The 21,628-nt window shown below is 36.1% G+C and overlaps 1 protein-coding gene across 1 annotated transcript in view; it reads left to right on the top strand.

Annotated features, from left to right (window-relative positions):
• The window catches only part of WDR72 (WD repeat domain 72), a 209,115-nt gene extending 189,004 nt beyond the window's left edge, over window positions 1-20,111 (top strand). The window contains exons 19-20 of the mRNA XM_033851701.2: window positions 12,180-12,284; window positions 17,779-20,111. Coding sequence (XP_033707592.1) covers window positions 12,180-12,284; window positions 17,779-17,834 — 161 coding nt within the window. The 3' untranslated portion in view covers window positions 17,835-20,111. The remainder of the gene's footprint in view (window positions 1-12,179; window positions 12,285-17,778) is intronic.
• The last annotated feature ends 1,517 nt before the right edge of the window (window positions 20,112-21,628 follow it).

The raw sequence follows: 21,628 nt of genomic DNA, 5'->3' as shown, positions 1-21,628 counted from the left end.
ATCTTTAATTCATGGAGAAAGGGAGATTCTATGCAAAGCCTGATGATTGTGGTTCCCTGTAGATACCCAGCGTGGAAAATCAAATTTTGGCCATCAGAGGAGGTGGGGGAGCCCCTCAATAGCCAATAGAATGAGAAAACCTTTTAAATAACTTAAATGTTCCATGGAAAGAATTTAGAGAAGAAAAAGCATATGAACGAATAGAGCAGTAAGAATTATTTAATATGATTAACTGGTAAGTGAAAATGGTTCTATTATGTAAAAATCATGTTTCCATAATTCAGTATTGCTTTAGAGATCATAGTCTGTTCTTACATTAAGATCACAAGAATTCATTTTATCTAGCTAAATTATGACAGATCTTTATTTCTTTTTCCCTTTATTACATTAATAAAAAATTTTTATCACCTTCTCTGTAGAATGAAATATCAACGAGATGGTTAAAGATGGAATAAAAATGTGTAAAATACAATGAGAATAATTTTAGACCTCATATTTGGGGGAAATTTTTAAGAGCATTTACACCCCCACCTCGAGGGAAGCATTTTGTCTTTCATAAGAGGAAAAGAAATCTATCTTGGAATAGAAACTTGGGCAAAATAATAATTGCTTAAATATTCAAAAAGTAAGTTTAGGGCTTCCCTGGTGGCGCAGTGGTTGAGAGTCTGCCTGCCGATGCATGGGACACGGGTTCGTGCCCTGGTCCGGGAATATCCCACGTGCCGCGGAGCGGCTGGGCCTGTGAGCCATGGCCGCTGAGCCTGCGCGTCCGGAGCCTGTGCTCTGCAATGGGAGCGGCCACAGCAGTGAGAGGCCCGCATACCGCAAAATAAATAAATAAAAAGAAAGTTTATTTTCTATTTCTGGTCACCTTTTCTAAACTCATGAGTCTGGAAGGTAGCTTTTGCGTGCTTTATGTGAAGGTATCACTATTATAGAGTCCGTGGAGACACATTTTATATATAAGAAACATTTCGGTATATAGAGTGTATATAGTCTATGGAGGCTAGATGGCATGAATCATAGCAAAGATCAAACCAAATGCTTTAAAAATTGAGTGACCCTTTCCTTGAACTAATGAAACAAAAATGGGATGTCCTGTGAGAACAAAATTTGTTTTATGCCTGTATGCTGAGTTCAGAGAAATGAAGTCCCTAGGGGAAATTTAACTTTATGATTTATGAGGGTAAGGAAAAGAAAGTGGAAATAGTGCGTTTTCTGTTGTCGGGGTAGGTATAGTATTTTGCAGTGTATAACTCTTATTTTACGAAGTTCTTTGAGAGGAATGGAAGGAGTGTTGTATAAATGATGCTATGGCCTAGAGATCTTGCTCAACATGGTCCACCAACATCTATATGACCTCATGAATGCTGAGAAAGTTGACTTCCTAACCATGGCCATCCATAACTAAGCTTCCCCATAAGCATTAGATTCACCATGCTTGAGGAACACGCATACTATCTATGAATTTACAACTGTATGAGACAAGTTAAGAATGACAGAAATGGACACACAGGGTCAGCCCTATGCTTCTTCCAGCCCAGTCTTCTGATTGCAGCACTAGAGGTTCCATTGTGGAGAAGCAAAGTTGTCCTCACGACATCAGCCTCAAAATTTCAAGATGTGTCTGAAATATCTTGCTTCCCTATGAATGTAGCCCAGCGAGGTAGTCAGAATGGGATAAGAAGAATAACACAGGCCAATAAAATGCTAGGAAACACAGAAGAAGGGGCAAAATCTGTTAACTGTGGGCTGTTGAAGACTAAATGGAAAAGATGGCATTTGAGCTGAATTTTTAATAAGGGGGAGTTTTGGGCTTCCCTGGTGGCGCAGTGGTTGAGAGTCCGCCTGCCGATGCAGGAGACACGGGTTCGTGCCCCGGTCCCGGAAGATCCCACATGCCGCTGAGCGGCTGGGCCCGTGAGCCATGGCCGCTGAGCCTGCGCGTCCGGAGCCTGTGCTCCGCAATGGGAGCGGCCACAGCACTGAGAGGCCCGCATACCGCAAAAAAAAAAAAAAAAAAAGGGGGGGGGGGGAGTTTGGGGCAAGCAGAGAACTAGAGATTGGGGTGACAGAGGATATCTCAAGATGGGGATCTTCACAAAGGTACCAATGTAGAAAATAAATGGCACAGCCTGGGGACAATGGGTAGTCTTGTCCAGCTGTAGTGAATGGTATCAGAGTCTAACACTCTCACGGCATCCAGTGAGAAGCCTCTAAACGTGAGTTGAGACTGTATCCTGAAAGGCCTTGAAATCCATGGCTCCAGAATCCCCCATTGCTGACTGAATAGAGGTGACTGCAGAATTTTCTACACAGAAGCTACATGATTAGACCTTGGTTTTAGGGCTATGACTTTTCTCAGTTTAAAGAATTACTGCAGGGAGAGATACTCTTATCAGGCCATAAAAACAGAGGTGTGACGGAGAGTAGGGTGACAGTACAATCTTCTTGAAGGGTTGGAGGAAGTAGAGGTGAGAAAACTGTGGTGATAGATAGATAGAGCTTCTTGGCAATTTTACAAGTATCAGTCACTTTCTTCTTCACTTTTACTTCCATGCTGGAGTCTGGGTCTTCCTAATTTCTTTCTGAGACATTCTGATATTATATAAATTCTCCTCCCCTCAACTTGCCCCCAGACCTTTGGTTGGCCTCTTAAATTCCATTGTGTCCTGTATTGGCTATAGTCCCTGGAGACATATGCAGGGTTTCAGGTGCAGAGGCAGGGTTTACTTGTTGGTTTTCTTGTGGTTGGTTTATTGTGTTGATCTTTCCCTTCCTAAAATGCCAGGCTTCTGTTAACCATTTGCTTACATTTTTATATTGGCCTAATGTCCTTAGTCATAGCAAACGATAGCTCAGTCATGTTCTTGTTACATATACTTTGGATCATGTTTTCTTTCAATGTTTCCCAGAATTTACTATTCTGAAATGTGTACACAGCATGTATTCCCACTGATTCAGCCTTACAATTGTTTTCTATAGTTAATCTAATCAACTGAATTTCTAATTCAGTTCCTGAATATAAAATAGTTAACATTTCACATTCAGGAACCCTTAGTTTCGTCTATAGTCCTGGAGATTCTACCATGTATTCTTCCAAATAATTTGAAACAATTTATTAAGAGAAGTATTATACACTAATCCAGGACACTGTTTTATACTGTCTTATCTAGAAATATCTGCTTGTCTCTCACCTTTTGTTTCCTATATCTTAGTTCTCTAAATTATAACATCTCTTTTGTATCAAGCCGAGTTTTCCGGAAGTCTCATTAGATTATGGTTGCTGGTTTCCCTTTATCCACTGCACGTTTGCTCTTTAAAATTTTACTTTCTTTAGGTGTGTTTCCTTTATCCTTTATTTATAGATGGTAATGTCTAGTATCAAAATGAGACTCTCTACTACTTATCAAGTTTATTTCTATATTTTGGGCAACCATCTCTTAGAGATACTAGCACAAATACTGTGACGCAGTGACACAGCCTGAGGATTTGAAAAGGCAACTTTCCATTATTTATCCCCCAGAAAAATTAATATTTTTAAATGAATGACTACAATTTATATGCATGACCATAAGAGGCGATCAATGCTAACAGATCACCTATGCTTTCTATGGCTGGTGTGAGTGCGTGTGTGAGAGAGTGATGCTTGCTACTGATTACATTATAAATACAGTGGTAAAGCACATTTTTATCATCCAAGCATGACTTCCATTCAATTTCAATAATTTCTCAAGATATCACTAAGATGCCACTTTGATGTCATTCAAATAAAAATAAATCACATTCAGAGTACCCAAGCCTAATGATACAAAATATGGTAACGTAGACCTTTTCTTCCTTGCATCCTTCTTAAGGTTGACAAAGAATCAGAAAATGAAGGCATAGTCTAGATAATTTGATTTCCTTATTTTCCATTTCCTACCTAGGAGATGAAAGAGCTCTGACACTTGACTAACCATCTGAGACAAGCATTTTCCCCTGAGATAGAGACGGCTATCAGCTGGGGATTTGAGACTGCCTGCCAAGCATTCTCCCCATGCTGATGGTGTCGTTTTAGGTTCGGCCTATGGAAAGGTTGCTACTCTTACAAATTCCAGTGATAGTGCCATTTGACGGTTTCTTCTTCCACTGATTCTAGAGGAAAATGTTTTTGGTATTTTTCCTTATGGATAACTGTAGACTTTGCTCTGGTTTAAATTGCCCTATGCTGTGAATCCTTATCTTAAGCTCATATATAAATCATGTTTATCTCTAGTCTTAAATGCTAGCATGATGCTCCATTGATTGAAGGGTCTCTTGTTTTCCTGAACTTCTTCTAAATTTTCAAATAGAAGCTGGGAAGTTTACTACAAATTCCTCTTAGAATTCTCCCTTTACTGACTGTTCTTCAGTGTATCAATATGTGGGAATCTTTTTGTTTTCTTCTTTGGAATCTATTCCTGCTTTCAACTTCTTGAACTTCTGAACAGTAAAATTAATGCATTTCTGTTTTTACCATAGATTCAGTCCTTATGAGAAAAGTCATATGAGTTTTACAAAATCTAAACTGCCTGAAGAGTATGAGAGTTAATTTCTATACTTTCTTAGAACTCATGCATCACCTATACTTCCTTTCAGTGATGAAGGGGTCCTTTCAGATAAGATGTTCCTGAGTCCCCCTATCCTGAATAATTACCTCTATGGTTTAATGTAAAAAGCTGGAATTGAGCTTGCTGATCTGACCAGCTTATTTCTTGCATCTAGAAAATCTCTTCTTTACCAAAGTATAGATAAATACAAAAATAATAATAAGGAATATTTCCCTGGATTATTTCCACTCTGAATTTACTCAATATTGACCAGGGACCAAAGCTGTGGAAATTATTTTGATTTGATGATTAAAAAATAAAAATAAAAAAAGGTGCTTGCTCATTTACTTACCACTTCTCTCCTTGGAACGCTGCTTGCCAAGGAGCTGGTACTCTAAAGGAGCACATAAAGAAATCCAGGCAAACTTCTCATAGGTAACTCTGAGAATTGCCTTTTGGGGAGGGTGGAGGAAGAAATGCAGCAGAAAAAAAGGAAAGTTGCATTTTTCCCTGTTATTTCCTTTTCTACTTCCCAGATTGCACATTTCCTTTTTCATATTCTCCCCATCCTACATCCAGTATGTCTCTACAGTCTGTTTCAGTCTGAGAGTTTAAATAATTTGATTAGAGTTGGTTTTCATGACAGGCTTGAGTAAGACAAAGTACTTCATGGGCTTCAGTTTTACATATAAAAGGAATAGAAAGAGTTGGGGTTCTACTGATTCTCTCTGTAAGAGGTTTGACACGAGGAAAATACTATTCCATAGGAATACCACATCTCTCTATAACACTGTCCATTCATTCAGCAAACAATAATTGAGAACCTCTTCATGTCTGGGGTCCTGAAACCAAGATGGGGCCAGTCTTCAGAGGAGTCTAATGCCAATTCAGCCCAACCCAACCCAGATCTAACTTCCAGGCCATGGCTTGTCCATTGCAGGTTTGCTTCTTGCAATTACTTCATGGACCGAATTAATTTAGTTTAGGATGATTCATCTTGTACTGAAGTTCATGAAGTTCATATTTGCCAAGTTGATCAATGAAGAGAGGGATTGTTTAAAGAAATTAATAGCATAAATATGATTCTAAGAAGGGTAAGGTATAACTTATTTTTTTTTAATTTGGTTTTAAAGATTTTTTACACCATTGGTAAATATCTGATGGATGTTTCTATGCCAGGGAGTCACCTTGTTTGTTCTCAGGAGTAGCCATACTGCAGCCTCAGTCCTTTCTTGGTCATCTTTCGATAGGGCTGCCTCACCCTGGCATTGCAACTACCAAAGGAGCTCTCTGAAGCTGCCCTGATTTCCTCTGTCCCTCAGTCAGATGGAGATTACTACTTGTAGGAAAATATCAATCTTAATTGAGAAAGGGCCTCAAAAGCCTTCATTATTTCCAAGGTTACTGTAGTAGCCACTTATCTTCTTACTATCCTGTTCAGTGATTGGTTGGTCTTGGATTCTTAACTGGCAGGAAGATGTCAAGGAAGCTGTCCAGTCCAATTCTCTCATTTTATTAATAAAAGCACCCGAGTCCAGGAAAGTGAAATGACATGCTCAAGGTCACACTATTAGGAACAGAAGTGGAATTTAAAAACAGATCTTCTATTAACTGAGCTTTTTTCTAGTACAACATGCCTCCCCCACCCCCACCCCTGGGGAACTAAGAAGTTCATCTCTGTAATGAAGTTGTTGGTATTCACCTTTGTTTCAATTAATACATATTTGGGTAATAAAAAATGAGGACTTTTATCTTCCCCAAAATAAGGCAGGTAGGATCGCCTTCTTTATGTAGTCCGCCTGTTGGCATTAGTAATAGATTGTGGAGGTGTTTGGGTATATTTAAGCTATAAACCCTATGCCTGACCTTAAGATTTCTCCCTTAAACTTCAAGTGAAATTAATCATTGGTTTTTTAATTCTTAGAAATTCTTGTTAGATGCTTTACTCAGTCATTTCATAAATCGTCCAAGTGTCTGACATCAGGCTAGAGATGTATTTGCTTATTTACCAGCCTTACCAAAGCAACCCATTGTTCAAACATCCTGGATAACAGGAATATTTTTATATCTTAGAGGAATAAAACATTATTTAAAAAGATGCAGTAACCAATTAATACTTCTTTCTCATTCACATTTATCTTCCCCCAAATTAGACATTTAGCTGTTTGTGTCACTGTAGAAATTAGCTACAAATTTTTTCCCCTTAGATAGTAAAGAATCTGATCCTCTGCATATGTATATTATATATCACAAAATATTTAAATAAAATAATAATTCCAATTCTATATATCTAGTTAGGATACCAAAATAATAGTTACTCTTCACAGCATCTGGAAAATTTATTTCTTTACCAACTGAAAAAACCTCATGTTTAAAGCAATTCACACTAGAAAATGTCAGCCAGAAAATAATATTCTGTGTCAGATTACAATTTCAGAAAGATAGTAAAACACGTAAGTCTAATCTTAACTCATCTTGCTGAACTTGCCCATAAAACAGTTATTTCTCAGTTATAAAGCAGCATTAGATATTTTATTTAATTCTAGGCATTCCTATATGATATTTTTTTCCAGTTTCCAGTCCACACTGAACACAAAGTAAGCCTGAAGTCTGATGCAGGATGTAGCTATTGCTATTCAAATGTAATCAGGATGTCCTATCACTTGATTATCTCAGTAGATACTCTTTAAGTAGGGGTAATATGTACATAGCTCTTTAGCTAGATATGTTTTTCTGATAAGACATCTGTCCAGAGAGAACCACTTTGTAAACTGAATTTGTGGTCTGTTCAAATGACATCCTCTTTGTTTACAACCTTAGTGTTATCACTTAAAGTCTTTTCCCTGATTATGCCTCCTTCTAATTTAAAACATATTGTAGTTTTTCGTGATCTGTCAGGATTGCGTTAGTATTTAATTCTATTGTACTTGAACTTACTGTAGTTTTTCTTCCTTCTAAACCTGTAGAAAGATTTTTTTTAGTTGATTCATAGTGATGCCTTATTGAGAAGAGACCTAAATTTTCAGCCAAAGAAGTGATCAACTCTTGTCCACCATATTGAGCTGGTAGATTTGAACTCAGGTCTTTGACTTCTTTTCCATTGCTCATTCCTCAAATCTGAGTGGACTTTTAATCTTTCATGACCTCTGTAACATGCACATTATTTTTATGCCTTTGAATAAGATGCAATTAAGATTTTTGTCTGAGTTTTATCTGCTAATACAGTGGTTTATTCTATTCAATTGACCAGCATTTCAAACTGTTATATCTTTTTGTAAATGATTTTCCTATCAATATCTCCAGTGCTTCCTAAAACTCCATACACATGCTGGATGGGATCTATTTTTTAATCATTTATTAGTCATCATATTGAAAGCATTGTTTGGGCTGCAAGTTTTATTCACACTGAGAATGATATGGATTTTCACACAAGGGCTCTATATATACTACAGTACTGGCCTAGGTTGGTAGAATGAGCTGCCGTTTGTGTAGATGGATGGAGATTTTTCCCAGTGGTCACTCTCTCACTGGGAGTGGGGAGGATGTTTCTTAAAGTTGTTTGTTGCCTTGGCCTAGCCACCTTCAAAATTTACTGAAAATTTGCATTTCCACAAATGATGAGAAAAGGCAGGAAGGAGTTTTTAGACATTAACTGAAAACAAAATAGAGAATAGAGGGAGGTAAAGGAGCATAACCACTGCTGACCCTGTCACCACATTTTTTTTCAGTAAATTCTTCTATAGGGTCTTTGTCATACAATTTTCTGTGCGTCCTCATTATATGTTCTTAAGTGTAATTTAAAAACTGACTTTGTATTGTCTACAGTTGAACCGTTTACTTCTTTAGGAATTTCTTTAACACTAATTAAGCACACCGTAGTCAAAAGCATCTTTACAAAGTACGTGGACTTCTCCCTCTATCTAGCTTCCAAAGATATTACAAAGATATTTAGAACACTGGGCTTCCAGTTGTCAATATTTTGAGGTATGTGATGAATAAATGGAACAGCCTTACATCTTTCAGTGGTAGAACTGTCAAGAAGTGTTCGTCTTTTTGCCCCTCGCCCCCCAAATGCAGACTATTTCAGAATGCATTACACAGGAAATAAACAGTTGGTTTTAAGTTAAGGGTGAGCCTAGCAACCATTTGCACTGTATTGATGTCAAAAGTACCTCTCTGCCAAGCTCTAAAATGCATCTTCAAAAACTACTGAAAATATCCAAGAACTTCAGTGACGAACTACAAATGGACTTTAGTATTGATAAATAAAAGTCAATATGTATAGTGAAAGGAGAGCTTACTGTGATAAATGGGCCCACCATCAGTAAAGATCAAATTATTGACTATCTACGGCAAGGAAAAACCTGTCTATAGCTAACTTCTACAGGTGAGGAGAATTAGCCACAACAGCAATTCAAGAAAAGCTCAAAGAGACATGTAAGGAGAATTCATTAAAAATACATGCAAAAGTAGGCAGTAACAGTCTGTTAAATATATCTGTGACCCCAGGCTAATGTATTTCTTTGGCCAGGCCTGGGTTCACACCTTCCCTCTCAAGGAGATTTAATTTAAATTTCACTTCCCAACAAACCCTATTGCAGGGGAATTACCTCTGCATTCCTAAAAACCATGTCACTCTTGGAATATTGTCTCTAATGCTCCTACTAGTTACTTTGTATTATACCTCAACTAGATCACAAGTTGTATGCGGGCACATTAAAAGTGCTTCGTGTTTTTTGTCCCTCACATGGTCTAGCACAGAGCTCTACCCATAATAATGACTGATCAATATTTGTTGATTTCATCAGTTTTGAAATGATTCATTTACAGAAGCCTAGGCCACACATCATGTCAGAGTTTACTGATGAAACATCACAAGAAACACCCAAAAGAATAATTGCAAAGATTGGCCTATCAAAAAAAAAAAAAAAAGTGGAATGGCAGTAATTAACCTCTCCAATGTCTGTTGTTCCCAATTGACAGAATGTAGGGATTTCTTCCACAGTAGATTTAATTGGATACTCTATAGACTACCCAGTAAAAAAATGGCACATCTTGTACCATCTCAAATTTGGAAGCTAAAGTGTAATTAAGCAAAATATCTGAAGAACAACCCTTTCTACTCTCCTACCCCCACACAAAGCACACCCTCCAAAATCAGAGGTGGAGACAAAAATAGCTGCATGGTACCTTATACTGTGAGTTTAATAAAGATCATGCAGTTAAAACTACATCTAACTTTCTATTTTTCTTGAAAGATTTGGTATGTCAGTTTATCCTGGGACCACTTTATTGCCACTAAAAATGGTTGCAAGCGTTGACTTCATTGTTCTAATACCATGCTCTCTTCAGCTCTTTGAGGCCCCTGTGTCTAGAAGAGCCTTTTGGAGGAATGAATAGATAAATGAATAGATGCAAGTTTTAGATGAAAGAATAGTGTATGGGATCACAAGTGTGATGCAGCTGCCCAAGTAAACACAGATGCTACTTCATTCGTTGTTAGTAATAGATTTAGTTGTATGGTTAATACCCTATTATAAATACCAATGTAAGTATCTCAGAAAATTAACAAGGTATATAGAGAAAAAAACCCATTAAAGCAGGCCAGAAAATTCTGACCAATGTAATAGTACTCTGCAACTTTGATGCATTTAATTATTCCACTTAAACCTTTCACAAAAATCTATGGATTCAAAAATAATCTGTAAGTATGATCTAAACTGAGGAAAACTAAATTAAAGGCAGTGACACCAAAATAACTACTTAGGCCATACATACTACCCATACATACTACTTAGGTGTCTCCTCCCAAGTCATGGACTAACCCACACTACTATTTTGTAAATATGCATCTTTTATCTCAAGTGGGCCTAACAAGAAACCGAGCAGATCAGGTTGAAAGTAACTCAAAGCACATATCCTCCCGGTTTGGGAGGACATCCAGCATGGCACGTCTGCTTCATTCATTTGTTCATCCATTCACCCATTGCACAGATCCTTCAAGAATACTTTCCATAGCCCAGGGCATACAGAGGTAAATAAAACAGACATGGTACCTACTTCCATGTTTTTTCTTTTCAGAAAACTCAAATGCAGAAAAGGAAACATTTGGTATGTTTATTCAAAATCAGAATTTTGTATATTTTTTCTCATATTTTGTTCCCATACAAAAAGTTTTAGAAAAGCAGTGAATTCAAATGCTATGCTTGCCCTTCCACAGAAAAGAGCAGCACTATCTGTGTTTTGAGAGGGTAGGTGAAACTGGCAAGAATATTTGGACCAGAATCATGTTACAAGTCACCTTTAAATCTGTATATGTGGGCCTCAGGTTATGGTCACCACTGTTATGCACAGTCCATGAAAACAAGACAAGGAGTCTGGGAGGTGTGAGCTCTCCTAAGGTTGCTTTGGACCTCAGGCGGCCCTCCTTTGTATCATTTATCGAATGTGTGAAGCAACACAAGCTTTAGCCTCAGCATTTGCTCCCTTATCTCCTAAGGGAGGCTTACGAACAGCGGCCAGGCCCACTCCCCTGGGCCAACAAACACATTATTTCTTATAAATATCTATGTTAAATATATATAAACATATTATGACTTATAAATCTATATTTTCTCTATTGCATTTATGGCTTATAAATAATATGTTGTGTGTGTTATCAAGACCTGAGAAGACAGTGGTACTTCTCACCGAAGCAATTTGTGATAGACAAAATTCAATTTTGTTTGGCTTCAGACAAGTAAGTATGACATAATTTATATTATTGAAGGCTTGCTTTGTTTTGTTATTCAGAGTGTCTTCATGAAGACCATGTCTACTTTTCCTGACAAATGATTCCTTGAACAAATATAACAGGGAAATATGTTACTTGTGGAGAGAATTTAGACAAAGTAGTACAACTCGTGGAAAAATGTGGAAACTTAAGTCTGTGTTTCTCTAACAGAGCTAGTAGTTGTAATGTGTTTATAGGAAATTTTAGATTCCTACACTGGCTTCTGTTTCTGTTCATAATTCCTACTCAGAAAATATATCGTGACGGAAGACCTACCATTCAAAACACCAGCCCTCCTTATTATCATTTGCAACGTATTCACCCTATCTTTTTAAAGTTATTCTTACAGGGCTTTTTGTGTTTGGAACAATAGTTTTTAATTTGATGAAAGAGAACCAAAATGCATAAAAAGTGTTCATCCACTGTGATTTGTGTGACAAAAGGAACCATTGCAACAGCATAGAGCTGGTCTAATTGAACAGCCTGATGTTCTTCCTTCTGTGTCCTGTTGCTGTTAATTGACTATATTGTTTTAGATTTATGCATTAAAAATACAATTTCTACTTCGAAGGGATCACTTTGTTACTTTGTAGCTTTTAAGCTGATGCCATGAACTTATTTTTCTTCTAAGATAAAGTCTCATCTATAGATTTTTCAACTAATTACATGTCTGCCAATACATACTTAGAGGATACATTTTATTTCAATTTATTATTTGTGTTTACATAGTGTGTCCCTGGAAATATCTGTGGAAATGAAAGGAAATGTTTAATGGTGTTTATTACTACTTTTTCATCGCTCTCTTTCTCTTTCTTTGCTCTCTCTTTTTTTAATAGCTCCAGTCAGTCCGGTCAAGCATGACAGCAACTCAAACTCGGCAAACTTCCAAGACACCGAGGACATGCCTGACAGATGTGTCTTGGAAGAGTCTGAGAATCCAGGTGAAAGCCATTTAAAAATAGTCAAGTATAAATGATAAATTTGACACAGCTTTGGGGTCCTTGGAAGAGAGTGGGGGGAGAGGACATTGTAATGCTGTTTTCTCTTAGCAGCTGCACTGTCAAATTAATGGTCACCTCCAGGGGTCACAGTGTGGAGCTGTTATCTTTTCCTCTTTCATCAAGAATTCAGCTGGAGGAAGTACAAAGGCTTTATGACTGAGAAGGGAAGCTGACACTATTAGTTCATTATCATCAATTTTAGGCTAAAGTGGTTAATAGGAGCAGAGATTGGAAACTGGAAAAATGGCAACATTTTAAATATTTCAAATAATGGGATCAAGTGGAAATGGAGAATTAGGGGGAAAAGAGAAACAAATCGTCATCATTACTATCTGTTTTACCTCTCTAAATACAAACAGAACTCTAAAGGGGATGAGAGGATTTTAGCATAACAGTAATGAACGAATGGACAGTGTCAACTGTTTAGAACAAAACAAAATAGTAACCCTTCCTCACTCAATAAGATTTACCCTATGTCCAAGTTACTAATGTTTGTATTCTCTTTGTGGGAAGAACAGACAGAAATGTGCTTGGAAGGATATGTCCAGGAATGCTTAAGCATGAATTTTTGTTTTTGTTTTGTTTTGAAGCATGCCTTGTCTTAACAACTAATTAATTAAGAGAAAAAAAATCTTGTGAGAGTTGAACAATTCCTGGTTCACTACAAAGCCATAAGGTGCTAGAAGATGCCTTATTACCATGAGCGAAAGAGTTAACTATCTTCCCCCACTGAACGTTTTTCTTGCCTGTTTTCTCTGGCCGCTGTGTACTTTCTACCCTCTCACATCTTTGTGTGATCCATGTATCAGATTTTTGATTCATCCTCTCTGTGGCCTGTCAGCTTAGTTAAGAGATTTCCAAATCTTGTAGCCTTCGCTGACAGGGGGCAGCTGCAAACAGTCCCCTGATCCTTCCCCGAGGAGAGCTACTGAGATTTAATTTTCAGTGAAAGGTGCAGCCTGCAATCTATGTCAGGTCCCCTAAGTCATCTCGGAACCCCGATAGGCCCAGTGGCAATGGCTTGTATTTCAGTCCCCTCCACTACACCAAGATTCCTCAAAAGATGAACTGCTGCTGGGTGTCTGTTCTCAGCCACACTTCTGCTTCAGAATCCATGGAACTGAGAAATGGCATCTTTAGCAATGACAGAAATTTTTCATTAGCACATTAGCCCCAACCCCTGCCATAATATCCAAACGACAAATGTAGATGTGTCCCACGTGAAAAGGGAGCGGGGTAGTGGTAGCATCAGATTTCTATTAAAATTATTTTTAAATTACTTTTAGTTCTGACTAAAATTTTGTCTAATTTTTACTAGGTTTTTAAACTGTTTTAAAAACAGTTTAAAAACCTAGTTTTTAAACTAGGTTTCTATCAATCATTTAACAGGCAGTTAAATCCACGAGGCAAGTTTTTAACCGAAGTGTTCATTGCTTTGGGCAAGAATAGATCAGCTTTATCCTGTTTCAAAAGTAGAATAAATTTCAGTCATCCCTCAATATGAGTGGAATTGTAGTGAGATTCAAATATAGCATAGTCTATCTGATTGATATAAACAAAAGGATATATCAAAAAAGAAAGATCAATTAGAAAATATAGGTGCTGATAAAGAACCTTAACTTAAAAAGTGAGTACCATTCTATACATTGGACATCATTAAACTGGTAATAAAGAATGAATTACTCTGGCTTTTTCCTCTGTCCATTCCTGCATTTTAAGACATCTTGCCTTATAGGCCTAGAAACCTCTGGAGAGTTCACTACTGGTCTCACTGCCTTCCACTGAGAATTTGTGGCTTGGTTGTCATGGAGACATCGTATTTCTCCAAGAATTGCTCATATTGATCCGTGGCCAGGCGTAAATGGCCAAGCGAGTGTGAGGAATAAAGGGGGCTGGGCAGTCCTATAAAATGACCAGGGCTTGTGGGTTGGAAATAAGCTCATAGCAAACACTTAGGTAAAAAGAAAGAAGCAGTTTTATTTTGTTTCAAGATTTCTTTCTGCACTTTGGGCCATTGTCTTCCTTCTCTATGAACTGAAAGAAACTTGTTAGTCACTTGTCATGTCAGATCTTTGGTGCTTGTCCTGACACAGCTGTCAGCCTTCCAGCTCTGTGCAGTTCAGGGACACACAACAAAGAGGCAGTGACATGAATTATTTATTGCTCCTTGTGTGGATAAAATTCTGTGATAAGAAATTAAGACACTTCTGACAGGGGTGCTTGTTTAGTAAGAAAGATTTTGATGAGAGAGTGCAGTTCCTTGAAGTCTGAGCATTTGAGAGGCAAAATTCTTAAAACTGAGCATGAAGGAAGATTTGTGAAATTGGTGGCATGGCAGGACTTCCTTGTACTGTGAAAATATGACTGTCCACTTCTCAGCGTCCAAAAATTAACTTCAAAATATCAAGTCATTCAAATGTAGGGCCTCCAAAACTATAAACATTACTTTGGTTGTTTAGTTAACTCTATTTACCATGTACAGGTGGTGTTTCTCTGGAAAGCATGTTTAACCGCCTTTGTTAGAAGAAAAAGCAAAATTTGGGATTTTTAAATGGTAAGCTTTGAGAAGATGTTCTCAAACCAATAGAACTGCTTCAGTAGCTAAGCTTATAATTTCATTAGTATAGTCATTATTTCTTGTATGGAAAGGAGTGTATTTAAATATGAATGAATTATTCTTACCATTTTCCCCTGGAATATTATCACTCATTTAAAATTCTTTTTAACATTTTCATGTACATGCAAAATCCCCTAGTTACAAAGTTGAATGTGGTCAGTCTTTTGGCTTTAATGGATATTGACCTTACATGGTTTTTATCTATGCAATTCTAAATGACTAATATATTTATTACATCATTTTTAATTAATAGCCCAGTTGTTCAAACAGCATCTGGAAAATGAAAACAAAAAAATCATTTTCCTATTCAAGCACAGTTCAAGAATATTGCCTCATATATTCTTCTCTCTAAGGAAAGATTTCTTGGCAAATTCTCTAAACATCATATTACTTTAGCTCATATAGCTTTATATTGCTCATACCAACTAATTTGCATTTGCAGAGAGTAAGAAAACTTGAAGTACAGAAAAACTAAAACAATTTTTTAAAAGATGAAGTTGAAATGTTTTAAATGTTGATAGAGGATTTAAAAATATCAGTAATAAAATCAAACTTTTAGAATTTATATAAAATAGTAAGGTTGACTTTGCAAATTGACTGTCTTTGAATAAAATGGGTTTTGAACTCAGTATGTAGATTGTTTATTTTTTCATTGACATCACTGCTTCTCCAGCACTGAATTGACTAGGATGACCCATTTGTAAATGTCCTGGAGTGTGCATATAGGTCACAATTTAGATACCTGGTGGAGTGGTCATTCACCCAGTCTCTAAAGCGCTCTACCTTATTCATCATGCCATTGTGATCTCTTTATTGGTTCAAGCTGTATACCCAGGTGGGTGCCTGCAGTCCATTAAGGTTGGCAAAGCACCTTTAGACCAGAGCATTCTTGTTACTCTGAGCCAGCTAGTGAACCTGGAGGTCTTGTCTGATCGGTTAAGGCCTCCCTCAGCAGTGTCTTTTCTTTGGAATAATTCATTAGCAACGAGTTTTGACTCACAGGTGAATCCCAGATTGAAGTTTCTGGCTTAGACTCTGTAAAGTCTACTGGCTTCTTCACCAGCATTTATACATTCCTGGAACCTGTGGGAATAACTTCAATGTCTAGTAATAGAAGCACTGAGACAACATGTGAACTTGCAGCTCCCTTTTTTGAGTTTTTAGGGCCATTAGGCTTGCTTTCTTTGGCTCTTTAAGGCCTGGTTGCTTTTGAAACTGAAAGATGTTATCACAAAAATAGTTCAGTTTAGTCTTTTGATGGTTAACTTCTTATTAACTGTTCCATGCACAGTGATTATAGCTCAATCCCCAATCTCCAGAATATTAAAAAAGTGTTCCTTGCCCCTCATCTTTGTACTCATGATGACAAAAAATTTAGTGTGACATTCACAAATTTTATCCAAGTGTTAATGAGAAACCTTGAGCTTTTATCACCTTATTGGCTTGGAAAATTAAGAATTTTACTTCCTAGTGCACCAGGGATAGTGCACTTAAATATAGCTTCAGCTGAAAATAGTAGTGACAAGAGAGAACTTGGAAGTACAAAAAAAAGGATTCAGATAAGCATTTTTATGTCATTCTGAAGTAGTTTATAATCAGTATGCATCTGCCATTAACAGAACACTTTAGTGGTTTTTATATAGCACGTTATGTAGATCTACATACATCATTGTTAATCAATATTGCATTTGCATGAATCTGATGAACAAAACTAGATTTCTTACAGTTTCCTAGGGGATACTACGTTGTGAAAAGCCAAGGTTGTTTTTTTTTTTTTTTTTTTATACTATTCTGGCTCATGAATCACCAGCAAAAATCAGGTAACAGAAAGTAGGACAGACTCAGGAGTGGAGTGTTGGAGATGGCTGATGATGATGTGCGAAGCAGAAAAAATGTAGAATGTGCGAGCAGCCCATCAATCATAGCCATCAAGAACACACTTCTTATGTTTAGTGGTAAAAAAAATGTTCCAGAAGAAGTAAGAACAATTTCAGTAGTAAAAACATGTAAGCTCCGTCTTCTAGTTGCGTTTAACAATATCAATATTGTAAATAATTTACCCAAAGGGAAAATTTTAAGCATTAATCTAATAACCTTTAAAGGACATAAAATTCTAGGCATATATATGTAATACATATATAATACAATTCTGAATATTGGTTTAGCTAAAGTAAATAATCAGCTTTTTGAGTTTTTGCCAGTAGGAGTGGGAGTTACTATGATTAGTCACAACATTAATATAAATGTGTTTAGAAGTAGTTTACTGAGGCACAGTGCTCTAATTATTCAAATTAATTTAATCAAGTGATCTTTTAGCCTGCAATAATCATCCAAGTAGTCTGAGAAGTATGTGCAGTTTTTTTATTCCATAGCTCAAACCATATTTCAACTGACATTTATAACATCTGGTCCTAAAACTGCAGTTGTGAGTTTCTCTAAGAACAATTCAGCTCCTTGAAATTTATGGAAATTTACTAATTTCAAACTTGATTCATCTTGTTGACAACTTTTTACCTTTCTCGGTGATTAAAAAAGACCTATACCAATAAGATGTGCAATTAAAATACATTTACCTGAGGCCTGGTTTATAAGAATTTCTTTATTGTCTTAACATTTTATTTCCTATAGAAAAAGAAATTATAGGTAATTCCTTCCTTCCTTCTTCCATTTCTTCACTTATTTCTTTCCTCATTTCCTCCCTCCTTTCATCCTCCCCTCTCTCCCACCCTTCCTCTCTCCCTTCCTTCCTCCTGCCCTTTCTTCTCTCTTATTTCTTTATTTTACCATATAACCCAAGATAATCTGTTTTCTTTCCAGGTGAACGAAGGCATCATTTATGGAGAGCAAAGGTGTGCTCCTGCAAGCTGTGCTAAATGGAATCTCATCTGTTGAACTGGATTTGGACAAATTAAGAAACCCCAAACATGCCAGTTGTTTATCATTGTGTATAAGCTATGTTGTTATTAGTCTAGTTATTAGTTTGTAGTAAATCTGCTGATACTTTGGCCAGAGTCATTACCGATGGAAAATATTCAAATTCATCTAATTTTAGAAAATCATTGTCTAAATCATTCAATGCCTCTTACTTTTGTTTGACTATTTCCAACAAGGAGTGCCAGCCCACAGAGACAAATTTAATACCATTTTAGATTTTCTTCCATTTTTCAGTTCCTGAATTATATAACCCTATTGCTTTTAAACAATGTAACAAACAATGCTTTTAAATTTAATGTTGCTTAAATGTATTTGATCTAAAACTTTACCAAATTTGTTTCATTTGTTAGGTTATTTTGTCTTAGTAGATGCTTTAATTCAGATCAATCACCCTATGGTAAATCTCATCCTTAAACATGAAATGTCAACAAATAGCCAATTCCATTTAGTCATCAATTAGCCCAAATAAGTGATACACAGTATAATAGGGACCAATCTTGTGCAGTCAAGTTAATTTAGACTTCTAATGACATAGAGGCTAATGTCTTTCGCTAAAGGTTGATCTTGTTGGCCATATACATGTAAACTAGGGAAGGGGAATCTACTGATAGCACATCACAACTGATCTTTAATAAGTAAAAACTCTTGTAGTTCTGTTCCCAGAAAGAAGCTTGACTAGCAGGAATTCTCAAACTAAAATATGGGAAGCAATATAAATAAGAACAGACATAAAGTGCTCATATATCAAGGCCTTTAGTGATCTGATTTATTTGCTGTGATTTATATTGTATAATTCCTGAATTTATAGAAAATCATCAAGAAGATTATTAGTGTGCATATGAATACAAATATTGACTAATCCATAGAAAAATGGAAATAAAGTGTTAAATATATGATATATATCTTTATATATCTATCTAATAGGGAAGTTATAGTCACTTCAATTCAACAAACATTTTTTTGGGGCATCAGCATCAGGTTCTGTACAAGGGAGGATGCAGTGGGCAAGGGAGAGGGGGAGATTAGAGAATAGAGCTATAAAATTGAAATAGAATGGTTTCTACCCTTACAGAGCTTATAATTAATGACTGGAGTAAATGAATATACCAGAACCAGAGAGGTGAGTGTGACTGTTTTAAAATAGACAAAAATGTGTGTTCTTTTCTTTCCTAAAAGATATTACTTGAAATTACTTTTGAGTTGTATGTCACTAACAATAACATATTGTTAATATGAATAATGATGGAAAATTACCATCCTTTGAAAAAATATACATGTATGTGTGTGTGTGCTTCCCTCACCCCTCTGAAAATTGTCAAAAGACATGTGGAACAAATTTCAAAATAAGGGAAGGTAGCAAGCTAGGCAATGGAACACATTTTCTTGCACGCTGTGTTCTGGCTCTGAAAGCCATTACAAGGAGGACTCCCCAAAATATTATTAATGATAGCAATATCAAATAAGGATATATCCTCTCACAAGGGCAATTTTAATAGTTGAAACTAATTCAGATGCTCAAGTTCTGTTATGTTTATTAAAAATAAACTTGTTTTTATAGCTATGTCCTATTATTCTTTTTTCAAAGAAGAATAAAAATAAGTTTAAATAGTTGCCATATTTAGCATTTTTTCAGGTCCAAGGAAACCAATATTGAATTCTTGATAAATGTTTTATTATGTCACTAGCTATAGGAAATTAGAAGTAGCATAACCCTGACATTACTAAATGAAATTTTTAAGATTTTTTTGGTAACACAGTTTATAGTTGCTAAAATTTAAAAATTCCTATCGAATGACTAATTAAAACCTTTTATCAATACGAATTCTGGAGACCAACAGCATTAATTATCAAAACTTTTAATTCCTAAAAATGAGAGTTTTAGAGATAGACATTTAAATAATGTTCCCTGATATACATGTGCAAGTGTATTTATGACACAGATCCACTAGTCTGTTTAAAAATAATGATATTGACTTACTTTCAACATGTTTCAGGAATTTCTGTTGTGAGGAGAATTTGAAATAGTAAATTGCCACACAATTAAATGGATCACTCATATCGTCCCTAGAAACTCAAAACTGACTGCCTCTTAATTAGGTGTTTGTCCCTTTGTATGTACAGTCTTAGGTAAGAGTGGAGTAATTGTATTAGCAAACAAACGTGTTTGTATCTAGAGTCTTCTTTGGCATTGTAATAAGTAAATCATTTAAAAATTACATTGGGCTTCTTTCTTGGTAATAATCTTGGTGATGTTTATGATTATATATTTTCCTCCAAGGAATATCATATTTTCAAATTTGCAAGCCTGGGTTCTGTTATTCATTGTGGAGTTACACACTGGCAATATTGCATAAGGGAAGAATCTAGGTTTAAGAGCCAGAACTTCACTGCCATGTGTCTAGGCAGCATGTCCTTGCTGTGCATCTCAGAGCCTCGCTTCCCCATCCATGTAGAGAGCTCCCTCAAAGGGCTCGTCCAGAGGCCCTGTACGAGATGGTTTATGGAAAGCAATCTGAACACTGTAAAACACTTCAAATATAAGGTAAAATTTATAGCATTATAAACACGGAACGGTGGCCTCAGGCCTGAAATATTCTGTTGCTATTTTAGAAACTAAGTTAAGGCTACTTTAAACATGTCACTATTAGAAAAACGATAGGAAATATTTTACTAAGTATTAACATTCTATCTCAAGATGGTAGTATTGGGGTATTTTTTGTTTCCTTCCTTGTACATTTCCCTCCAATGTTCTGTATTTAAAAGTCTTTTATAATTATTAATATGAAAATTTTAGAAAAGATATTCTTTCTCTTCAGTCTTTAGAGGGCACATTATAATAATTGAAGTTTTAAAATTTAAGTTTTATGCCAGATGTTTAAAAAGAAGGCTCAGAATATATTAATTCCAATTGATTTTAAAGTCATTTTTACAGAATGGGCTCTTTCATGTAATTTTAAAATTTCTATTGCATACATTTTGATTACACAGTTATTTAAAAGTAGTGCTATATATTCTTTGGTTCTCCACAAAATGTTATTTTACGTGTAAAGTGCTCAAAGTTGTGTCTAATCTCATATGGAAGTCATTACTTTGTAAACATGTACCTAGTTAGCAAAGTAAAATACTTTCAAAATGAACTGTGACCAAAAAAGTTGCAAAGTTAAAACTCTCTTGAGTAGATATCTTTCTGATGAAGCTACATGGCTTCCTGTACAATGGTCCCCAGACGACTTTGCACTCTGATTTCATCAACAAGGACCCTACAGATAGCATGTATGAGAAAAACGTAAACTGGAAATTAACAGATCTTCCAGTAAGAGCATGCCACTGGAAACTCCCACCCAACTGTGACCTCTGAAGACAACATGCGTCACTTCATGTCATTGGCAGGGCAGGGACTGGGGTGAGGTTGTCCTAGTACCGCTCACTCACTCACTCTCACCCTCATCAGACCTTATCAGATTCTATCTTCATTTAAGATTTCAATGTCAGGAATTTTTTGCATTAATTTGATTTTTATAAATATTGTGTTAAAATATATTTATCTTGATTATTGAATTTTTTGCCACCGTCTAGCCTTAGGCTCTATTCATTAAGTCTAGGATAAATTCACTTTTATCCCAGAAAGCATAGTGCAGGTAAATAGACTGTGACAACTTCATCATTATGAGCATGATTATAATGATACAAATGGTAAGAAATAGTTGTTTTAATACCATGTGAAAACCGAAGC

The sequence above is a fragment of the Tursiops truncatus genome, chromosome 2 (assembly GCF_011762595.2).
Source record: "Tursiops truncatus isolate mTurTru1 chromosome 2, mTurTru1.mat.Y, whole genome shotgun sequence".
In the NCBI taxonomy this organism is placed as follows: Eukaryota; Metazoa; Chordata; class Mammalia; order Artiodactyla; family Delphinidae; genus Tursiops; species Tursiops truncatus.
The sequence above is the reverse complement of the archived record's forward strand: the minus strand, read 5'-3'. Positions and strand labels throughout refer to the sequence as shown.